The sequence below is a fragment of the Heliangelus exortis genome, chromosome 2, assembly GCF_036169615.1.
Source record: "Heliangelus exortis chromosome 2, bHelExo1.hap1, whole genome shotgun sequence".
NCBI lineage: Eukaryota > Metazoa > Chordata > Aves > Apodiformes > Trochilidae > Heliangelus > Heliangelus exortis.
The window spans coordinates 139,822,717-139,844,134 of record NC_092423.1 but is presented as its reverse complement, the minus strand read 5'-3'; the positions used below and the strand labels follow the sequence as shown (position 1 = coordinate 139,844,134).

Below are 21,418 nucleotides of genomic sequence, written 5' to 3'. Positions count from 1 at the left end.
CCACTGTGGTGTTGCTTAAGAGCTCATGTTTAATAGAGATAAAGAAAATTGGAGTTAAAAGCCTGAGTACTGGATCTGATTCCTGCTTGGTGATGGCAGGAGAGATGCAGAGCTTGGAGGAAAATGCAGTTCAGGTAGCAGTCATCATCAGAAAAGCTTTCTGGCACTGTGCAAGGTACCAGGGAGCACAAGAGACTCCTGGCATCCCAATGGAGTCTGTGGCAGAAGCTTCTCCTGCCTCCTGCTGATTCTCAGTTGGAAGAGAAAGCTCATCTAGAGAAAGCAGTGGAAGGCTCATGCGGTTACAAGGATCCCCTCTGATTACTGGAGATGTTAACAAGTACTCAAGAGAAGGCACTTGAGGCTGTTTCCTGCACATGATGGTAGCTTGGCTCAAATGCCTGAGCACTTTGTGTGCCTGCAACAGGATGTGCATTAAAACTTGATCACTGTCAACAAAGCACATTTCAAGCCACCATTTCAGTCCACATTTCAAAAAGAAAAGCAAAAATTAGCTGAGGTAAAAAAACCCACTATATTTTCAAAATAGCAACCAATTTCTTGCTCCCAGTGTCCTCTTCTGCAAGATTTTCCTCCAACAGACAAAAGGATAAAATGCTATCCTGGGCATGGAAAACACAGAGGCAGCAATCTCCATATAAATCTCCATAACCTAAGACACTAGCAGCAGGATTTTATATATGTGGAAATAAAAGTGAGGGGTATGCTTATGCCATACTTTGCATACAAAAAGTATGTGAACCAGGTGTAGATTTAGATTAGATATTAAGAATAAATTCTTTGCTGTGAGGGTGGTGAGCCCCTGGCATAAGTTGCCCACGGAGGCTGTGGATGGCCCCTCCCTAGAAGTGTTCAAGGATGGAGCCTTGAGAACCTGGTCTAGTGAGAGGTGTCCCTGTTCATGGTAGAGGGGTTGGAATTAAATGATCATGAAGGTCCCTTCCAACAAAAATCATTCTCTACTATGTTGCTGGGCTCAGCACTGTGCCCAGGAGGCACCACATGGACATTTGGGTCCAGGATCTTGGTATTCACAACATGTCAGGACCACTCCTGTGATGTAGGAACCACTTGTCACAGCACAGCTCCCACCCAAGCCAGGGCAGTCTGATCCATCTGGTGCTGGCAATGACCTCTACTCCAAGCTAATCTTCTTCCCCTCCAAATCACTTCCAGGATGTGCTTGGGAGAGCACAATCTGCCCTGTGCTGAGACCATTGCAGTGCCACTTGTGGCCTTGGTGTGTACCCCAGTATAGGTGAAGCTTTCATGCTGCCAAGCCACAGCTGGGATCGTGAACTCTTATCCCTCTGGTGCAGATTCCCTTTCCTGTCCTGCCCTTAGAGCATCCAATCTTGTAGCCTAGAGGACAATCTCAAACCCATTCCAATGGTACTGCCATAAGCTTACAGACAGCAGTTTATTTAGTATTTGTATACAGAACTCTGTCTAATTTCACAAGACTATGTACATTTTCAGGACCTGTACCAGCCCCTGTATCAGGACTATTAAAAACCACACCTAGGAAGAGAGTGTGAAGATGCTGTTGCCTGAAGAATGTGAATCTGCATCTGAAGGAGCCCAGCTGCCTTTCTGAAGGAAGCCTGAAAAAGCAAGAGTTGCCCAAGAGTGGGCCACAGGGAAACAAGTTGTTGAGCTGAAGAAAACACAAACATTTCCATGGAAAGCTCCATTAGCCACTGCAATAGCAGAGCTGGAATCGTTTAAAATAATTTCTGGGAATGCAACATACCTCATGAAGTCTTCTGGGTACCTCTCCAGAATTGCTGCCTCTGTGCTTATCACCTTAACACTGACACTTCATTACTGAACCATTTAGCCTGTGCTTCTGCTGCTTGTGCTTGGCTGGCCTCACGGCTTCTACCTGAAGACCAGCTCTAAAACCTGCCTGTGATACCAGAAGCCCCTTCTTCAATGGCTCTTCACTGTCCCTTTAACTTCAGAAACTGATACCAGCAAAGGCCCAAAGTTTCCCTTTGCAGTTTCTCTTGACTCTGCCCAAAGCACTACCAGCCCCTGCTCTACCACACATCATCTGGTACAGACTTTTTTTTTTTCACCTTAGCCCTTCAGTAACAATTTCCATCACCTTCTTTACCTTTGTGACTGCTGCTGTAAACTGAGTGGAAGCTTGGAGAGGAGCTGTCAGGGTGATGCCAGGACACTCACAGCTGGGTTCAACCATAGGGATTATTTTTCCTATACATTGCTTATACTAGCAGTGCACTTTAGTTAGTATTTAAATGTAACATCAGCTTTTATTTTCAGTACTTTGAAAAATTTTATCTCAGCAAACTCCTTGCTGCTGCTGCTTACTATGCACAGCACAGGAGCTTGTGCAGCTCTTTGGAGCTCCACAGGGAACAATTTAGGAACCGCTGACACTATTTTCCCCCATAGCAATGTCATGCTGAGCAAGCCAAAATTGCAGGATGCATAATTTATCAGCTGCTCATACTTATTCTGGATTTAATGGATTTTGCTTTTGTCCAGAAGACACAAGCTGGGTCCAGAGCACAGAATGTGCGGGCACCATGAGTTGAGCATAAATTCCTGTCCTACTGACACAAAACACGCAGTGTGCATCACCAGTGTTACAGTAAATACTCACATGGAGGTTTCAGATGTGACCACAGCCTTTGAAATAGCACAGGCCACAGCTTCCACATGGGAAACTGCACCTTTCCTAACCAACCTTTCTGCAGTGGAAGAGAGGGGAGAGAGGGGAGAGAGGGGAGAGAGGGGAGAGAGGGGAGAGAAGGGAGAGAAGGGAGAGAAGGGAGAGAAGGGAGAGAAGGGAGAGAAGGGAGAAGGGAGAGAAGGGAGAAGGGAGAAGGGAGAAGGGAGAAGGGAGGAGAAGGGAGAAGGGAGAAGGGAGGAGAAGGGAGAAGGGAGAAGGGAGAAGGGAGAGTGTGAGGGGAGAGTGTGAGGGGAGAGTGTGAGGGGAGGAGAGAGAGGAGAGGAGAGAGGGGAGAGAGGGGAGAGAGGGGAGAGAGGGGAGAGAGGGGAGAGAGGGGAGAGAGGGGAGAGAGGGGAGAGAGGGGAGAGAGGGGAGAGAGGAGAGAGAGGAGAGAGAGGAGAGAGAGGAGAGAGAGGGGAGAGAGGGGAGAGAGGGGAGAGAGGGGAGAGAGGGGAGAGAGGGGAGAGAGGGGAGAGAGGAGAGAGAGGGGAGAGAGGAGAGAGAGGAGAGAGAGGGGAGAGAGGGGAGAGAGGGGAGAGAGGGGAGAGAGGGGAGAGAGGGGAGAGAGGGGAGAGAGGGGAGAGAGGAGAGAGAGGAGAGAGAGGAGAGAGAGGAGAGAGAGGAGAGAGCTTGAACATGCCAGTTAAGGGAGGTGATGGTCCCACTCTACTCTGCACTGGTACAGCCTCCCCTTGAGTATTGTGTGTGGTTTTGGGCACCACAGTATAGAAAGACATAAAGCTGTTGGAGAGCATCCAGAGGAGAGCAACAAGGATGGTGAAGGGTCTGGAAGGGATGAGGAGTTTGTAAAAGAGAAGGTTGAGGGGTGACCTCATTGTACTCTATGGCTTCCTCAAAGAGATGGGACTGGCACTAAATTCTTCACTCCAATGAGTGAAGACAGGACTCAGGGAAATGGTAGGAAGTTGAATCAAGGAAAGTTTATGTTAGATATATGGAAAATGTTTTTCACCCAGAGGGTGGTTGAGCAGTGGAACGGGCTCCCCAAGGCAGTGGTCAGAGCACTAAGCCCCTGTCTGAGTTCAAGAAGCATTTGCTCTCAGGCACAGGGTGTGATCCTAAGGGTGCCTGACACAGGGACAGGAGTTGGACTTGATGATCCTGAGGGGTCCCTTCCAACTCAGCATATTCTATGATTCTATATATGTAAATTTAAGCACACTGATACTTCCTGATATATCAGGACCTAACGAAACTCATTAACCAGAGATACACAACAAAAAAAAATACACGTATCAGAACTTTTTATTTAAGTTAGCTGAGGATGCATATTTGGCTCAGGACTGCTTATCCTTTACTTTAAAGAGACTGACTGCAAATAATATAAAAAAATAGAAAATGTAAAATTAATATTTTTTAAATTGTCACAAATTTTGAAAACACTTGTATAAATTCTGCAAAGTTTATATACCCTTAAAGGGGCATAATTTAGTTACCACATATAATGATATTTGAAAATATTAGTACTTTACCCTAAAGTTTAAACATAGACATATTAATGATGCGTGTAATTTTAAGAGGGTATCAAAAGTGGTTATGGTTAGAAAAATATACATAATTTTGCTTCTGGAAAGGAACAGGTCATTTATCAGTCAAATAAAATACTAAAAATGCCTCTCCACAGAGTTTTTTTCACAGTCCAACATAAAATGTATATTTATGCACAACTTATGCACTATGTCATTCTCAAAAGACATAGCCAAAATTTTGACAGTAGAAAAAAATGTGATTTCTCACTGGTCTCAAAGTTGTTGGCTGCACTAATGGGTGATTGTTTATAGAAAAGCTATACAGCAAGATGCAAATCAATCATAAGAAAGGGGAAAAAAAATTGCTTAAGAACAAAGGAAATTATAATAAAGATAACACTGATAGAAAGAGTGACCAGCAGTAAAAGACATAAATTAGCATGCTGTAACTTCAACAGGAAAAATTAATCATACTGCAGGTATTAAAAGGACACTTTCATGGTAATTCTCATGAATTATAATAAGTAGCATTATAGATTATTGTCTACTGGAAATAATCTGGACTGAATTTTGTTTCTGTGGATGTGATTCATTGCTGTGCTTGTTTGTGGCAGTGTTAAACTTCAATTGCACACACAGAATGTAAGCAAAAAAAACCAAAAACAAAACACCTCCAGTTTTTAAAAGGAAGTGAGATAGGGAGAAAGTTTCAAAACCATGTGCTTTCAGTACCTGAGTGCAATGCAGCAGCCAACATAACTATGGTTTGTTTATTACTTCTTTAAATTAATCAGGGTGTAAAGAATGATTTCAGAAGAGCAACATGACACTTGCAATAGTGACTGAAGGTAAAGATACAGTGGCACTTCAGGATCTGAAATCCTTTCCAGTGGCCTTTCAAGTGTCAGTATGGTAGTATCTTAGCTGCAACAGAAAAAGGAGAGGCAAATCCCCATGAAATAGCTCAAATCAAGTATGTTCCAACATTTCACAGTAAGAAAGACACAGTCTATGGAACTACTGAACAGAAAAAAAGCATGAAGGATAATAGCAGCATATGGTTTACAGTTTTCACTTTTCAGTTTATTAATATTAGTGGTGCATGCAGCAATGGATAAAGCAAGGAATGAAATTCTGACAAAACTGGCATTTAACTACCACATGTCAACACTTAATTATGGTCCTTGTAAACAGCTAACTCCTTTTTTAAATTTCATTACAAATAAAAGAATATTTACATATCATATATATGTATATAACCACAAAACCAAAATTAAATCCAATCCTTATCAAGGAAATTGTATTTTGAGGAGCAGAAAACATAATACAACATTAATAGTACACATCCAAAGATTTTGAAGGCATCGTGATTTTCATGTTTTCTTCCTCCAGACATATCCCCCTGGTTTTTAATAGACTAAATACTTCATTTCAGAGTAAATAAGTGGAAATATTATGGAACAACTCCTGTAGAGAATAGCTCCACTGCTGAAAAATGCTCGAGGCATGGTGATCCAGGACTCTGACTTAAAGCAAAAATAAACAGCGTATAATGCCACAGCAAAGAAGTGGCCAATCAACACCATTGGTTTAGGAGATAACCTGCATAAAAATAAATAGATAAAACACATAAATAAACTGAATCAGAAAGCACTGAAAAAAATTCATTTTACAGAGATTCCCACTCTAGATTAAACACAGCCTTTTCACTAAAGCAGTTCTGATCTTGCTATCTCAACTGAAAAATAAAAAATGTCTTGGAGCTGCTACAAACCCTGTATTCCTTTCTACAATACAGCCTTCACACATTGCTGCTTTCTCTTTATTTCCAGTAGTCTGTATCTGCTTTTATAAACCCCAAGGGAGTTATTTTTAACAGGCTCTATCAGTTTAAGTTCTCATTCAAAACAAGGGGAACTATAAAAGCCCCACAGTCTCACATATTCAAAGTAGTATGACTTGGTGCATCCACAAGAGAGGTCATTCAAAACACTTTGATAGTTACTGATTTCCCTGTTCCTTTTGCTCTTACATGGGAAACCTCATCCTCACTATTCTCAACATGTCAAGCATGAAATGTCTCTACCAGCTCCTCTGCTAGTCTGGACCCCTCTACCTTCCTCATTGAAACTCTACATTAACAGACTTAAATTCAGTATGATCCTAAAAATACTGGATCCACTCAAGTGGATCACTGTTCCTGTGCAGAGCTGACTGGCTGGGAGCAAAGCAGATCCTCATTGTAGCTCACAATGCTTGGCCCAATTCACATCACCAGCTATTTATTACCAGTGCACTGAACTTACACAGAGAGCAGTCCAACAGGACCTGAGACACATTCTCCACCAAGTCTGAAGTAATGTAAACAGGCTTTCTTTAGCTGATGCAAGGAATCTATAAAAGGAATTAAAATAACAAATATATTCAACACATAATGAAAACTTTTTCAGCATAGACAACAGTGATACTAAACCCAGAACTTTAGCAGTTGTTAAATTCATCTGGATTTTGAGCTAGTTTTATTTAAGTAAAGTATAGTCTTACAGAATGCCTACATATTCTTTAATACTGACACAAGAATAAGTGTTTTCTGGTTTTCTTTGTTGATGGCGTTTTTCCCTGTTTTTTTTTAAATAATATCTCCAGACTTTCCTTCACAAAGTTAAAGCTCAGTTTAAGTAACTAGAGCTAAATGTCTAGGCACAGAACACAAGCTAACCCATTAAAACCCTCTGATTGATATATTTATAATACATATCAGCATATATATATATACACACACACATATATATGCATTTATATCCATACATACACAGAAACACATGAATATACACAGATACATATCCCCTTCCCAGACATATTTATTTACCAAGTCAGAAATTATCTTTAAAATATATTTACCATCTGTGGCAGCGAAGAGTTCATAAAGTGCCTGAGCAAGAACATTCACTACAAAAGAATGTGATTTTTTTCTTGACCAGTAAAAAGTTTTTTTTGCCTGAAAAATAAATTTTTAAAAGGTATTTCTGTCAGTAAATACAGAAGAGCATTCAAAAAATTACCCAAGAGTAATTACAAGTCTTACTCATGTGAAAGTGTAGAGTGGATTTAGCAATAGACTAGACTGGATTCAAGGTCTTTATAGAATTTTGGAAACTTGTTGAACCAGTTATCCAGGCTCCTTTTACATTAAATTTAGAATAAGACAAAACAAAACAATACCAGTAGTTCCAGGATGGGCTTAATCTCACCCTATAGTAGGTAGCTGGGGTAGGTCAGCAACTTAAAGGGTAACACTCACCTAGATCTCTGTTGACTAATTAGGAAACAACTGAAAGCCAGAGGTGCTAAGCAGAGTTGTGTCTGCATGAGGTCAGGTAAGCCCCGTGTTGGTCTGATGTTCACCTCTCAATTTCCAAATACACTTGTAAAATACTTTCTTGTAGTCTATAATTATCCTAGCTCTCTTTTAGCCAACTCAGTCTGCCTAACCTGATTAAAAGCACTAAATAAATAAATGAAAAATCCCATCCACCGATCCAAATTTTAGGTCTAAATCTTGTTGAAAAAATTAAACCCAGCATCACCACTGATCATGCCAATTCCCAGGAAAGAAGGATATTTTCTAACTTGCTGCTGTGAGATTATTGCAGTTGTCAAGAGGCTACTCATGCATTGAAATGCATCTTGAAAAACCCTGAACACGTAGTTGTTAACCTCTAAGTACCACTCACACCAGTGTAAGGTTTCAAACCCATCCTGCTTAAAATCATGTTACAGGTCCTCTGATAATAAGGAGTATCAGGTTACACTAGCAAAGCAGGCTGACTGGCAGCACAGCAGTCTCCTTAAGCAGTTTTAACTCTGCCTTTAGCCACACAGCCACAGCACTCCCAAATCATAGCTCAGCTCACTTATAAATGCCTAACATATGATTTAGCTATTCAAAGCTCTGAAAACTGCAGTGCCTCACTAATAATTTACATGTCCTCGAGTTGAATAAAACTTAAAAGTCTGCCATTTCATTGCAACGAAAGCTGCCTTAAGTAAGTCCAAAATACAAATTCACCTTTAGAACATCAGAATCTTCATAAAGGTCTGGAATATCCTGGAGTAAAATTCTCCATATTTTAACATCATTTAAAATAACACTCATTCCTCCACCAGTTAGAGGGTGTCTCATGTTATATGCATCTCCTAAAAGAAGAACACCTAGGTAAAAAATAAAAATGAATGGGATACTGCATGACCATTACATAATCTTAGAACTCTATTTTTTTTTTAATTCAAACACACTGAGAGTTCATTCCCATCGTAAAATAAGAAGAATAACAACTAAAAATTAAAAAAAAGGAAAATGGAAAAGAAGGGGAAAAAAAAGGCTTTCTTGAAATTAACAGACTGAAAAAGGCTTTAAGATTATCAGGGTCAAAATATTTTTCTCTACAGTTATACATACGTGTGTTAAACAACATGAACACACACAGACACTTTTCAAGGTAATTTTGATCCGTTTTTAATCAAGTTATCCTTAAAAAGACCATATTTGTATTAGCTTCAGCAACTAACAAACTTAAAGCAGGCACTGATTTTGAAGTCTGGTGTCAATATAAACATTCCAGTGAAATTCTGCAAAGGTACACATTTTCAAAATACTATTTTTCAAAGAAGAATTATGTGACAGTTGTACTGAGCAACAAACACACCTCTATGAGAACAAAATCTAAAGTTGCAGAAGTTTGTAAGGCCTTTTTCCCTCCTTTTATTTTCTAATACTCACCTTTTTTGTTAACAGCTGAAGGAGGCAAGAAGCTGGCTGGCATAGTCCTTAAACGATCATTCTGAACTGCTGTTAAGAATGGTTCCTTTAAGTGATCTGCAATAATCAAATATTTGAGTTACTCTACTAAGACAGTCTAAAGTATTTGTACACAACCCATTTTTAACCTTCTCTTAGAGATAAAGTCCTTCAGAACTGCTAAGCTCACAGATGTGAGCAACTGCTGTTCGAGGTGGAACTGAAGCAGGGTGAATGGTTACTAAAAACTGCTTCAGTTTTACACATGTAAGAAGTCCACACAGTTCAGTGGATTCAATGAAAGGTGCCTTTTTTGGCACCTCTAATTGCAATAATTATGGATAGAAATCTTTCTCCAGACTTACCAGGTAGTTGTGGATGAACGTTGTTAACCATGTACTCTTTTAAATTTTTTGGCATTTTCCCTCGAATATCAACGAGGACCCGAGTCTCAGTTGAAGAAATCTGATAGATTAGCACTGGACTAGTTTTGGCTAAAACAAGTTCAGCATGATTAGCTTTAAACTGTGGTGCATCCTTAAAAAGAAAATAAGGGGGGGAAACATTGAGACTGCTTAATGAAAGAATATTAAAACTTCAGATACACAAAGTAATTTTCTGAAATATTCTGAAACAAAATCCCGCATCATATTAAGTTTGTTTTATTTCTCTTTAAATGAACAAGAGAAATATTTACAAAAAGAAAGCTCTGAGCTTCAGTGTAGCAACAATTCTTTTGGCAATACATTTTAATATTTACTAGAACATATGTTAAGTTGCACATTTAATTTGAATACCTCACTAATACTTAATATATGCCATTGAAAGCCTATAATGTAATCAATGTAGTTGGTTTTGGTAAGACCATTTTGTTTTCTTTTCATAAAGTGCTAAAAGGGAAAGAAATACACCAGTCTGCATAAAACTACATGGAGATACCAACTAAGGAAGAACAATAGGGTCCTATCCAACTAGGTCTTAAACAAACACCCAGAAAGAAAGAAACAGAAGGCACTGGGACAGTGGTAACTATATGGGAAAGGACCCAAAAACTGCTGAAGTTCTTCCAAGTCAGTGTTCCCAGTCTAGCAAATGTTCTGTAGTACTTGCTCCTTCTGTTTGATTATTTTTGCTGTTAATCCAATGATTATTAGTATCACACAATGGTTTGTGTTGGAAGGGACCTTAAAGATAATCTGGTTCCACCCCTCCTACGTATGCAGGGAGACCTCCCACTGGACCAGGTTACTCAAAGCCCCTTCCAAAATGGCCTTGAACACTTTCAGGGATGGGCTATCCACAACTTCCCTGGACAGCCTGGGACAGAATCACACTGTCAGAAAGGTAAGGGCAAGTTAGACTCACACAGGATTTCTACCTGGGTTCTCCAGCCATGCAGCTACCAACCCAGATTCTCACATTTGTCTTAAAGCTTATAGGTCCTGGCCACTAGCAAACCCCAGCTTAACAGAGGAGCACAGTTTGGGAATTCTTCTGGAGTATAAAACAGAGGTGGTTTGGCCCACAGCTGCCAGGATTTGCAACCTCAAGATTTCCACTTCCTAACAAGTGGTGTTAAATATTGTGAAAAAGGGAGTGTCACCATCTTAGCTATGGAGATCTTATCACAAACCATTCAAAACACTCCTACATCCAGGGAAATGATTTTACAAATTGGGTTTTGTGGTCCCTACCTCTACTCCAGACAATAATGCCATATAACATACAGCACTAATAATGCACTTAATGCTACCTTATACGAGATGCTTAAACTTCTTCTTTCAAAAATAACAAAACTGTTTTCCATGACTTGGCCTAGTGAGTCCAATGTTCAGTTTAAACTACGTTGAATCCTAACCCAGTATTTTTAAACCCTCCTTTGTTCCACTATATGCTTAGATTAACACCATGCTCTGTTCTTAAAACCAGAAAGCTACATTTTAACAAAATGGCTTTTTAAACCTGACTCACAGTTACAAAGTGTTTTAAGAGTTGAAAATCTGATATTTAACTGTACCTAATACACTAAATCTGGCATAACAAGTTGAGTTGCCCTAAAGCTGGGATTCTATGCCTCAATCATTTATGAGTTAAAAACACAAGCAAAAATTTTCAACTACTCCTCAAAAGGACACAGAAACTAATAAAATGGCTGAAAAAAATATTTAAAAGCATCGTTCTAATTGATTCTGTTGGAAAACAATTAATACTAGAATTCATGACAGTCCTGAGAACAAAACGTCAATAGTAACTTCTAAAAAATTTTTCTCCTCATTTCTCAGTGTAGGCCACAAAAAGCCAACATAGCCAAGCAATGCACAAAGGTAAAGAACTACAACAGAATCAGTGAAATTCAGACCAGATTAAGACACGGTAGCATAAATGTTTATGTAGTATTACAATAAAAGTTACCTTCAAAATGCAACCAACAAAATGGGATGAAACAGTAACTTTGTTGGAGACCAGGTTTTTTCTAAATTTGGAGAAGATTCCATCAGCTACAATAGTAAGTGGTGCATGAAGTTCCTGCAGCATGGAAGAAAAAAAAAAAAAGAGAGAAGAAAAGAAAAAAGGAGGGATGTTTTATTTCAGAACAGTGGGAAACAACTCCCAAGCCTGCATTTTCAACTGCATATTAGATGTTCTACAAAACAGTAAGAGGATCACAAATTTATAATGTAACATAACGTAATGTAGCATATTAAGAAATGAAGTAATTTTTGCCTTTCTCATCTTGATATTTAACTCTGTTTCCTCTAAGAGCTATCTTGACAATGTGCTCCAGTTTTTATAGATATGCATTCAGACAAAATGGTGGCTGCGTAGGAACTTGGGTAAAACAAAGATAAGAAAGAAGAGTAACTGCTCCCTTCAGCCTACAATATTCCTCAGGAAAAAAAAGAAAAACAAAGACATTTTAAATGAAAGAACCAGGCATAAGCAACTAAAAAAGTGAATTATAACAAACTGAAGTGCAGTAAGGGTACCAAGATCTCCTTTAGAAGACAAAGCAGTGAACTCTGAGCATCTCCCAGTATACTTACCAACTATAAGCACACACAGTGTATTTAGACAAAATACAATCTGAGTAAACTGATAAGGATCAGCCTGAATATATACACTAATTCCAAATGTTTAACACACACATTCTTCTCTAACATGAGCAAATTATCATTAAAATATATATTTTAAGCACTTTATTGTTATGATAATATAAGAACATTATTATTCTAGAAAATATGTATAGGTAGATGTTTCAATCTACCTACAGCTTTCTCATAGTCATGCTACTAATTTAAATGCAGATGACTATAGATTTATATTGAGCATTAGTCCCTCCCCTTCAATAATACAAATACATTTGGCATGAGCAAATACATGTCTTCATTTTAAGCTTTCAGGTTGTGAGTAACAAGGCAAAATAGTGTTGTGTTTCAACATTGTTCCTGGAAAATATTTTAGTACAGGATGAAAGAATCTGCTGAGCCAGCAGATGAATGGTAAATCCCTGCCTGGAATCCCCATCAAGCAGTTCTCTGGAGCTGAGGAGTGGGACTAAGTCACTTGTAACACACAATCCTTACATTGAAAGGAAGTCAGACAAAATCAGATGGGAGCCAAGCTAAGTAAAATACTGTAAGTTCTGAGACCAGAAACCTATATAATTAAGCTCAGAATCAGTTCAAGAGAGAGCAGAACTAACAAACACTCTTTCCTACAGGTTTCTGTCTCAGATGATTGCAGGCTCTAATTATTCATGCAATTAGAGCAAGGTCACCTGCCCATACAGGTTCCCTGGTGCGCTTTTTCCAGTTGACATACTAAGACCTTTCCTCTTTTTGGCTGCCCTGCTTTCACAAGTGTTATAACTTTTAGTACACTGGCTGATTTCAACCTTATTTAACAGAACACAAATCTCAAAGGTAACTTGGTAGCCAATGGGAATGAAGAGAACAGAAAATCAGACACACAACATAGATCAGCCTCCTTTCCTTGAAAGCAGGATAAGGAATGCTAACAGGCTTTGGGTTTGGTTTGGTGTTTTGTAGGTTGTTTTTTTTTTTCCCTCAGCTGTAAAAAGTAGACAGACAGGTAGACAGAGAGAGTTAGAAGAAATGTTTAGCAGAACTTTCTTAACACTACATTTCTCCAATCAAAGGAGATTTAGGCCAGCAAATAATAGAGCTCTTTCCAGTCATGGAACTTTAGCATTAAAAGCGAAATATGAATTTGCTTATCCCCATTACACAGATAGTGAACTCAAAGCCTTAAGAACAAAATAAATGCTGTCAGGAAAGATGGAGGCTAAAACACTGCTCACCCTGCTTCTGGTCAAATAAGCTATACTTAACATTACATGAACAACATCATTATCCATAAATGTGTAAAGGTTAAAAACACATCTGAAAGCAAAATATGCACTACAACCATCCAACCACCTCCAAAATGAAACAAAAAATGCCCTGCTCCCTACTGTATTATTGGATGATGAAGCCAATTATATTTGGGGGAAAAAAAACCCTTCTAACAGCCCTCTTCCATAGCTTTCTCCCCCATCCTGTCTTTTCAGCACCCATGTGTGATTCAACTATAGTGGATTTTTGAATGTTGCCTTATTTATTTTATATTACACTAAAGGCAGACAAAGGAACTGGATCCCACTACCTCCAGCTACCTCAGGAAGCACCAAGGATGTTGATTCCATTCAGCTCTCTTATAGCTTCCTATTTACAGCACTCTGCCATCAACTGGCCTGTGAAAACCACCTCTCCTACATTTTGGGTAAGTACTTTAAAAGGCTCGTTTACATTTGCCTTTACCATTTCCTTTTCTAAAGGACCTGAAGATGAGAGATGTTGCTAGTAAAGCTCAGTGCAGGATCTCCCAACTACTCTGGAACTTTTTCAGTCTGGTCTGGAGGGCAGCAGAGCACAGACAAGTGATTTCTGTGCTCCCCATCAGAGCACATCTGAACACACCGGCTACTTAACTTTAGGCAAAAAAGCAATTTTAAAGCTGATAAAGGGGGAGATTACACATTTGGTGTATCTAGAGATTAGGCAGTATATCCAGAACTTCAGTACAGAGATTCTACCTGCACTGGTCTCTCCTACAATTTTTGATTGTAAGTCCATACAGATTCATAGCATTTAGCCAGTTTAGCATTGTTTGAGGCAAATAACACTAATTATATCAGTGATGCAATTAAAAGAGGCTAGATCTGTGAAAGTGTATGTGGAAATGTAGACTATCAAACACAAGCAAAGCATAAATCATAATATATTAGTTTTTCCACCAGTAATGCTCAAAATATATTAAAATTCCAGACACATGAATGCTGAAATAAATAATTAGCTGAATTCTCCAGAGACACTGAAACAAGAAGTTATAATAAGAATTCCCATATGCCAGGATTGTAGCCACTAGAAAACACCTTCCTTCATTAAACCTTTCACTTGCTTGATAATTGTAATATTTCTGTACCAGTTCTCCAAAACAGGCTTTTTAAAAAGTTGTGTCTCTATATACACATAGATAAGCCAACCCTCGATTTTCTCGATACTGTAACAAAGATCATAATGGAAAACTGTTTTACCTTCGTGTCTCCAGTTTCTTTGTCCTTGTACCGAACACCCAAGACACAGTCATCTTCCTCAAGCAATTCCAACACAGTCCCCTCAATGAATTTTGCACTGAAATAAGAGGGGTTATAGTAGAACAGAAGAGGATTAATTATGCAAACATTTCAAGGCACTAGACACAAAAGGAAAACCAGATTTTCACTAATCTTGTCTCTGCCAACACAAACATTTTGTTTAAATTTTAAAAAGATGCATTCTTGACTTCTTTTAGAAGCCACACTAGATGTCAAAAAGTGCTTGTCAGAAATTTCAGTTCAACACCACCACTTGGGTTCGGGACTTGAGAATATCCCTAGTTGTGCTCCAGATGCTCCACGGCCATGTGAGAGATACAGGGAGCAGTTTGACACTTAGTAATGGTCAGAATTCAGACAACTGACTGTGTCATCCCTGCTGTATGGTGGGAAACACTGACAGTGCATGTGAGACCTAACTCTGGGCAGACCCCAGGAGCAAGATGCAAAGCAGCACTTCAACACTAGGTAAGAGCACAGTACCTAATTCTCAGAATAGTCCAAAGTAATCTAGAGACTATTATGACAGAGACATCCAGCTTTTCACCTCAGGAATCCAGCACAGACTCTTTTTTTTAAATTAGCTTTTAAATTTCTGCTAATGCTTCAGTTTGGAGTCTGAACTGAGCATCATTAACATCCAACTCCCAACCAGGGCGATTTGGTTTCACAAATGAAATCTCTATAAATTGTAATCCCTTGTTGGATCTGAGCTGTTAAACCTGATCACAGCAGTTCAGACTCAGTAGCTTGAAATGGACATTCTTTCTCCCTCACAAATCTTTTCATGTCCAGATGGAATGCCACAGCTTGGAGAAATGAGCTAAAAGTCCACAAAAGAATACAGCTGCTTGATATTTTAGGCTGCCAGAGGGAACATGAAAAACTTAATTTATATCTTTGCTACATGTCTGCCAGCACAGAAATTTCAGAGCAGATACTGATTGGCTTAATTTGCCAGGCAACAGGCAGGTTGGCTGTGTCAAAATGTGAAGAGTCATGCATAAATACACTAACAAAAACTTCAACAGTGAGGGAGTGCAGAAGCATGCTGGTTAACAGGAGGTGAATCAAGAGTTATGCAGATCCCATCAGCTTTAAATTTGTTTTATAGTTCTAATTCCAGTTATCTAAATAAGTGCTCACTTCTTTTTTTTTAAAGAGAGTGTGGAAAACGGGTGAAGAATTGAATTCAAGTCACAGGTGTTAACTTTTGTAAATTTCTATTTCAAAGACACTACAGCTACTAGAGTTTCCCCAGAAGCTGAGCAAGGGTCCAAATGTCACTTAACTTGAAGCATCAACAGCAAAGCTTTAGTTGTTATGGTTAGCAAATGTGGTAATTCGTTTTAAATGTACTAAAGAGATGCTTTTACTGATACCTTTTATAATTCACATAATATAACAACAATTTCAAATTCCAAGTTCATAATAAACATCATGTAAGGCCAAAAGACAAAGACGTGTTCCTTGTAATCATTATTTAGGGACAAAACCAAACAAATAAACAAAAAAAAATCTCCACAGAAAACAGCACCTAGAGTCTATTATTTTTCAACAAAATATTCCTTTTCATGTCTTGTACAAAAGGATGCAGTTACACAGGAAATAGGTTAATAAATGGAAAAAAGATACTTCCATTTAGTGCCCCTTTCTAGTTATTTTGCTTTATTTCTTATTATAAGAAAAAAGGCAGACCATGCAGATGTAAAAGAAGCCTGATTCCTGCTTTCACAGATAACATTGGTGGAAGAAATAAAAGCCCCTGCTCATTGCAGGAGTGTTGGAGTAGACAACCTTTAATGGTCTCTTCCAAACCATTCTATGACTCTAAAAATTTACACATTCGCCACTTGTTTCTTGACCAAAGAAGCTGTACACATTTCTCACTTGGTAAAATGCCAAACAAAGGAACCAGCAGAAGGGAACCAATTCTGTACACCTGAACACAGATGGGCCAGTACTTTGTCTAATATTTAAGCCTATATTTCCATAGCTTAAAGTTTAACTTTTCACAAAGACTAACGTATGATGCATATGCAACTCATTAATTTGCAGGAATCTGAGCAAGTAACTGTAGCTGTTACATTCTCTCAGTCTTGTTCATTGCAGCCTTCTGTGTTGGGATAGAGTGAAAAGGTTAAGGAATCTCATAGATGCTGGGAACAGTGCTTCTAAACCTCTGGATCTGGTGACTCACTTGGGCTCTGCCATTGCTGCCTTTCGGAGGCCCATGATGAACTGGCCATGATGAAAAGATCTTCCACTCGCCACGTGGCCACCCTCAGATGTTGGGTAAGGAATTTCAACCTCTGACTTGCTCTCTATGTCATGAATTATGTAACCATTTACTACTTGTGAATCAATACCTTCTACTGTATCTGCAAGACATAAGCCAATAGATGAGTTGAAAAAAAGGCTTTAAGAAAGCTTTTTTCTTTACATAGTATTTCTTTGCATAGAGTCCAGTTCTCTTAAAACACAAACATTGAAGGATATTTTCAAAATGGTAGACTGGAAATATGTAAGCAATTTTAATTAAAATATTAAGTGTAGAGTCTTCATTTTCCCAGTAGACGTGGTTTTTCTAAAAAAGCATATTTGAGTGTAGTATCTCCTATTATACACATATTGACATTTTGAATTGCACTCACCTTCAAGGCCCAAATCTCTGAGAGCATTAAAACCACCAGGCTGCAACAGTTCTCCAACAATCCTGTCAGGTTCTTTCAGATCCCTCTCTATCACAGTCACCTTTCTTCCATCCCTTGAGAGCACTGTGGCCAAGGAAGAACCAAGGATGCCCGATCCCACAATGATAATTTCTGGATCATATTGGGGTGATAAAGTTGCATTTGAAGCAGTCTCTGTCAGATATACATCTGAGAAGTTTACTTCTCTTCTACCCTTTAAAAAAGAAAGCCAACAAAGTTATATGTGCCAATGTATCTGGATCATAACTTTGTCAGAGAGCTAACTTTGGATTAGTTCTGTTTTGACCCAGGGGCCTGAGAGAGCATCTGTATTTGGAAAGCAGCTTCCAGTTCAGTTTTGTCCGAAATGAAACCAGTTCTACTCTACAGTGCAACAAACCCAAAACAAGTTAAGAAAAGAAAAAACAACACCCTCTCAAACAAAATCAATATAATTGCTTAAAACTGCTCTGCTTCTCAAGGACAAACCACTAACGTAGTCTGAGAGAGACTGAACATCAAGTTCTTATAAAAGGCAGTAGCCAAGGTTGTCCTATATTCTTGGTCTGTAAAATTAACACACCAGTGCATTCATTCCATTGAGCACTACTACACAAAGGCCTTAGCACTTTGGGCTGAAAAAGTTAATAGATTTACAGGAAAAACTATTTCTCTTTAATTTTACTGTACGTCAATCTACCTGCCAAAATAACAGTTCATGACAATATTCAGCATAGAAAAGTGCCAGCAGAAGCAACTACCTGGTAAATGTTATAAAGAAGTGATCCTGAAATGAAAACACATCATTTACCTACAGTTAAAACTGCTAGGAATTTATGTACATTAGACTACATACATTGACATATAAACTGGCACCTGAAGACCAGCTGTATTGCAGTACTTTCCCAACATCCAATCACATACAATTTTAAGTCAAAAAAGTTGCATGGGCGATTCCACTAAAAACCTGGAAGTCATTTATCCAGCTGGTAGAATGGAGTCCTGAACTTAATCTCATCCAATGGGTTGTTAAAAAGAGATTAATTAGAGGAGGAGGGGGATTGGGCCCAGCCGCACCGAGGCACATCTTTGAGGGAGTTTAGAAAGCAAGGGGGTCCAGTCAGAATCTCCCTGGGATGACCCCCACTCTGGGGAACCCTACCTGTGTCCACTCTGTGGGACATGATATTTTGTTTGGCCTCCACATCTGGGGAGCTGTGCTCACTTTGTGAGAAGTGACAGTGCTGCACCCACCTTGTGGAGCATGACAAGTTCAAATCACTCTTTCACAAATGCCTCAGGCCTACAGTGCTGACAGTGGTAAAAATATGATTGCATCAGTAAAATAAATGCTAAAAACAACACTGACACCAGGCTTTCCAGTGTCATAGTGTTGTGTTTATATCAACAACACAGCAAGGGTGTGCAAAAATAACTATCTGAATTCAGCTACTACAAGAAATTGGGGTAAAGGCAGGCTTTACCAGAAAAACAAACTAAAAATCCAGAACCTTTGTCTTGCAGCCAAAAATAGTTTTAGGGGCCTTTGTGCCAGGGGTCAGTGCCCATCTTAAAACGCCCAGAAGCACACAGGGAAGAAGCCAAACAGAGCTAAGACCCACAAATGTACTGAATATGCATGTCTAGTCAGTAGTCTGAGATGGCAAAACTCCAGCTGAGCTCCAGTCACAAACTATAGTCTCACACTGAGCTCAGCAGAACAGACTGAGTCTGTAGCTACTGTGCAAGCAACACTTTTCAAATCACTCTCTGCAGTTATCTAGACAAATGTGTTTTATACAGAACTATTAGGAAGCTGATGACAGAGTCACAGAATGGCTGAGTTTGGAGGTCACTTACTCCAAAGCCGCCTCACCAAGCAGGGTCAGTTAGAGCAGGCTGCCCAGAACCACGACCAGTTGCATTTTGAATATCCGCAAAGATAGAGACTCCACCACCACACTGGCACTCGAAGTGCCACTGCTCAATCACCCTTACAGTAAAAAAATGTTTCCTGGTGTTCAGAGGGAATCTCCGGGGTTTTGGTCCTGCCAGTGGACACCTCTGAAAAGAGCCTGGCTCCACCTTCTTTGCACCCTCCCTTCAGGTATTTATTATACACATTCATGAGATACCTCTGAAGCCTTCTCTTATCCAGGCTGAACAGTCCCAGCTCCTGCCCTTCCCTACAGAAGATACGATCCAGCCTTTTATCTCTACAACAGACTGGCAATTGAAGATATTTTCCTATTAGTATAACGCTCCTTTATTACAATTCTTTCTTCAAACACAAACATTTGACTTGACTCTACAAAACTCCTGTTTTATCTCACAAGTAAATTTGTTTCGTCATCCAAAACTAATGCAAAACATGACGAATCAGACATCCAGCATCTAAAGACAAACCCACCCCAACCCTTTCTTAGCTCCTTTCCTCACCAGGGCAGAGGTTCAATAGCCAGAGGGATCGGCAGGAGGACAGGACATTGCACCCCAGACGCCACAGCTGAATCGAACCTACCTTTCTGGATTTGGGTTTTTCGACTTGTTGAGACCCTGGGGTGGGTTTGGACCAGAAGAAGCCAACAAGTGGTAAAGCTGAGAGAATGTCTGACACCAAGCTCGAGTGGGTATTCCGCTGCTGCTGCTGCTGTTTGGGTCCCCTGAAGCGGTACCTGTATGACAGCAGCAAGCCGAGGGAGAAAAACACCAGCACGGAGAGTAGCACCTCCTTATTGGCATAAGTCATGAGGTCTCCACACTTTTTATACACGTAGATGAAGGAGGCGATACCCAGAAAAGTCCACATCGTGAGGGGACTGGTCACTGCTCCTGGCTGCTTCCTCCAAAGCTTTCCCGCCGATGGATGCTGTCCAAAACCGTGTCTTGGTCAAGGTGTGAAAAATATATGTACAGAAATGCAAAGATTTCCTTTGCGACTGGAGGGAGATCTCAATGCAAAAATAAGGAGGTCCACAATACCCTGTAGGGGAACAAGCCCCACTTCGCTTGGCTGCCCCAGGAGCCCGGAAAGAGGGTCCAAAAATGCCAAGAAGGCAAAAAAAAAGAAAAAGAAAAAAATCAACCAAATAAATATAAAATTTCTTTCAAATGCCTGAGCTCGCCACACACGATGCTCGCCGAGCTGGAGCTCGTCCCCGCCGCGGCCCGGGCTCACCCCTGTGCCCAGCCCCGCCTCGGCTGCCGGGACGGATGCTCCTCCGGTGTCGGCGAAGGGGCAGGAGCCTCCACGCCGGTGCGTGAGGTCACAGCGCTGAGAGGCTGACCACCGGTGACGCGGCTCCGGCAGGGCACCGCCGATGCCCCACCTGCACGGCTCAGGACCCCTCGCAGCTGCCTCACGGAGTGAGGATGAGGCGCTCGCCCCCTCCCCCCCGCCCCGTTCCCCGCCCCGGGCCCCGGTACCGCCTCACGGCGAGAACCCCGCAAGGGCGGGGGTGCGGTGGGGGGGGGGCGGTGGGGACAGCAGGGCGCCGCTGGGGGGCGGGGCTATGCTAATGAGCAACCGCCTCCTCGTAGGTACCGCGCGCCCCGTGCCCCAGCGGCACCCGCCCAATCGGCCCCGCTATGCCGAGATGGCGCCACGGCCCCGCCACCAATCAGAGCGGGAGGCAGGCGGGGCTTGCGCGCGACGGGCTCCTAGGGCGATGTGACGTCATGGGAAGGCGGGGACGGCAGCGCCGCGGTTGCCATGGCTACGGGATGAGGGACTGATCCTGCTCCTCCTGATCCTGATCCTCCTCCTGCTGATCCTGATGCAGTCGCGCGCCGGTTGGCGCCCTTCCCGCGCGCCTGGCTCATGCGGACCGCGCCTGCGCACTGCCAGGGGTGCGGAGGCGGTGGGAGCGGGCGGGTGGCAGGAGGGAGGGACCGGGGACCGATGACCGGGGACCGGGGACTGGTGCTGGTGGTGGTGCTGGTGCTGGTGGTGGTGCTGGTGCTGGTGCTGGTGCTGGTGCTGGTGCTGGTGTTGGTGTTGGTGTTGGTGTTGGTGTTGGTGTTGGTGTTGGTGTTGGTGTTGGTGTTGGTGCTGGTGCT

General features: G+C 41.0%; 1 protein-coding gene across 1 annotated transcript; it reads right to left on the bottom strand.

Moving 5' to 3' along the window:
- Positions 1-5,273: 5,273 nt before the first annotated feature.
- On the bottom strand, positions 5,274-20,818 carry SQLE (squalene epoxidase). The gene is made up of 11 exons (XM_071738370.1): positions 19,881-20,818; positions 17,321-17,573; positions 16,867-17,047; positions 14,607-14,703; positions 11,423-11,536; positions 9,376-9,547; positions 8,993-9,088; positions 8,282-8,424; positions 7,114-7,210; positions 6,519-6,606; positions 5,274-5,814 (listed from the first exon to the last, which is right to left on the bottom strand). Exons 1-11 carry the CDS (start codon positions 20,166-20,168, stop codon positions 5,622-5,624), a joined length of 1,722 nt encoding a protein of 573 aa, XP_071594471.1. The 5' UTR covers positions 20,169-20,818; the 3' UTR covers positions 5,274-5,621.
- Between the last annotated feature and the right edge of the window lie 600 nt (positions 20,819-21,418).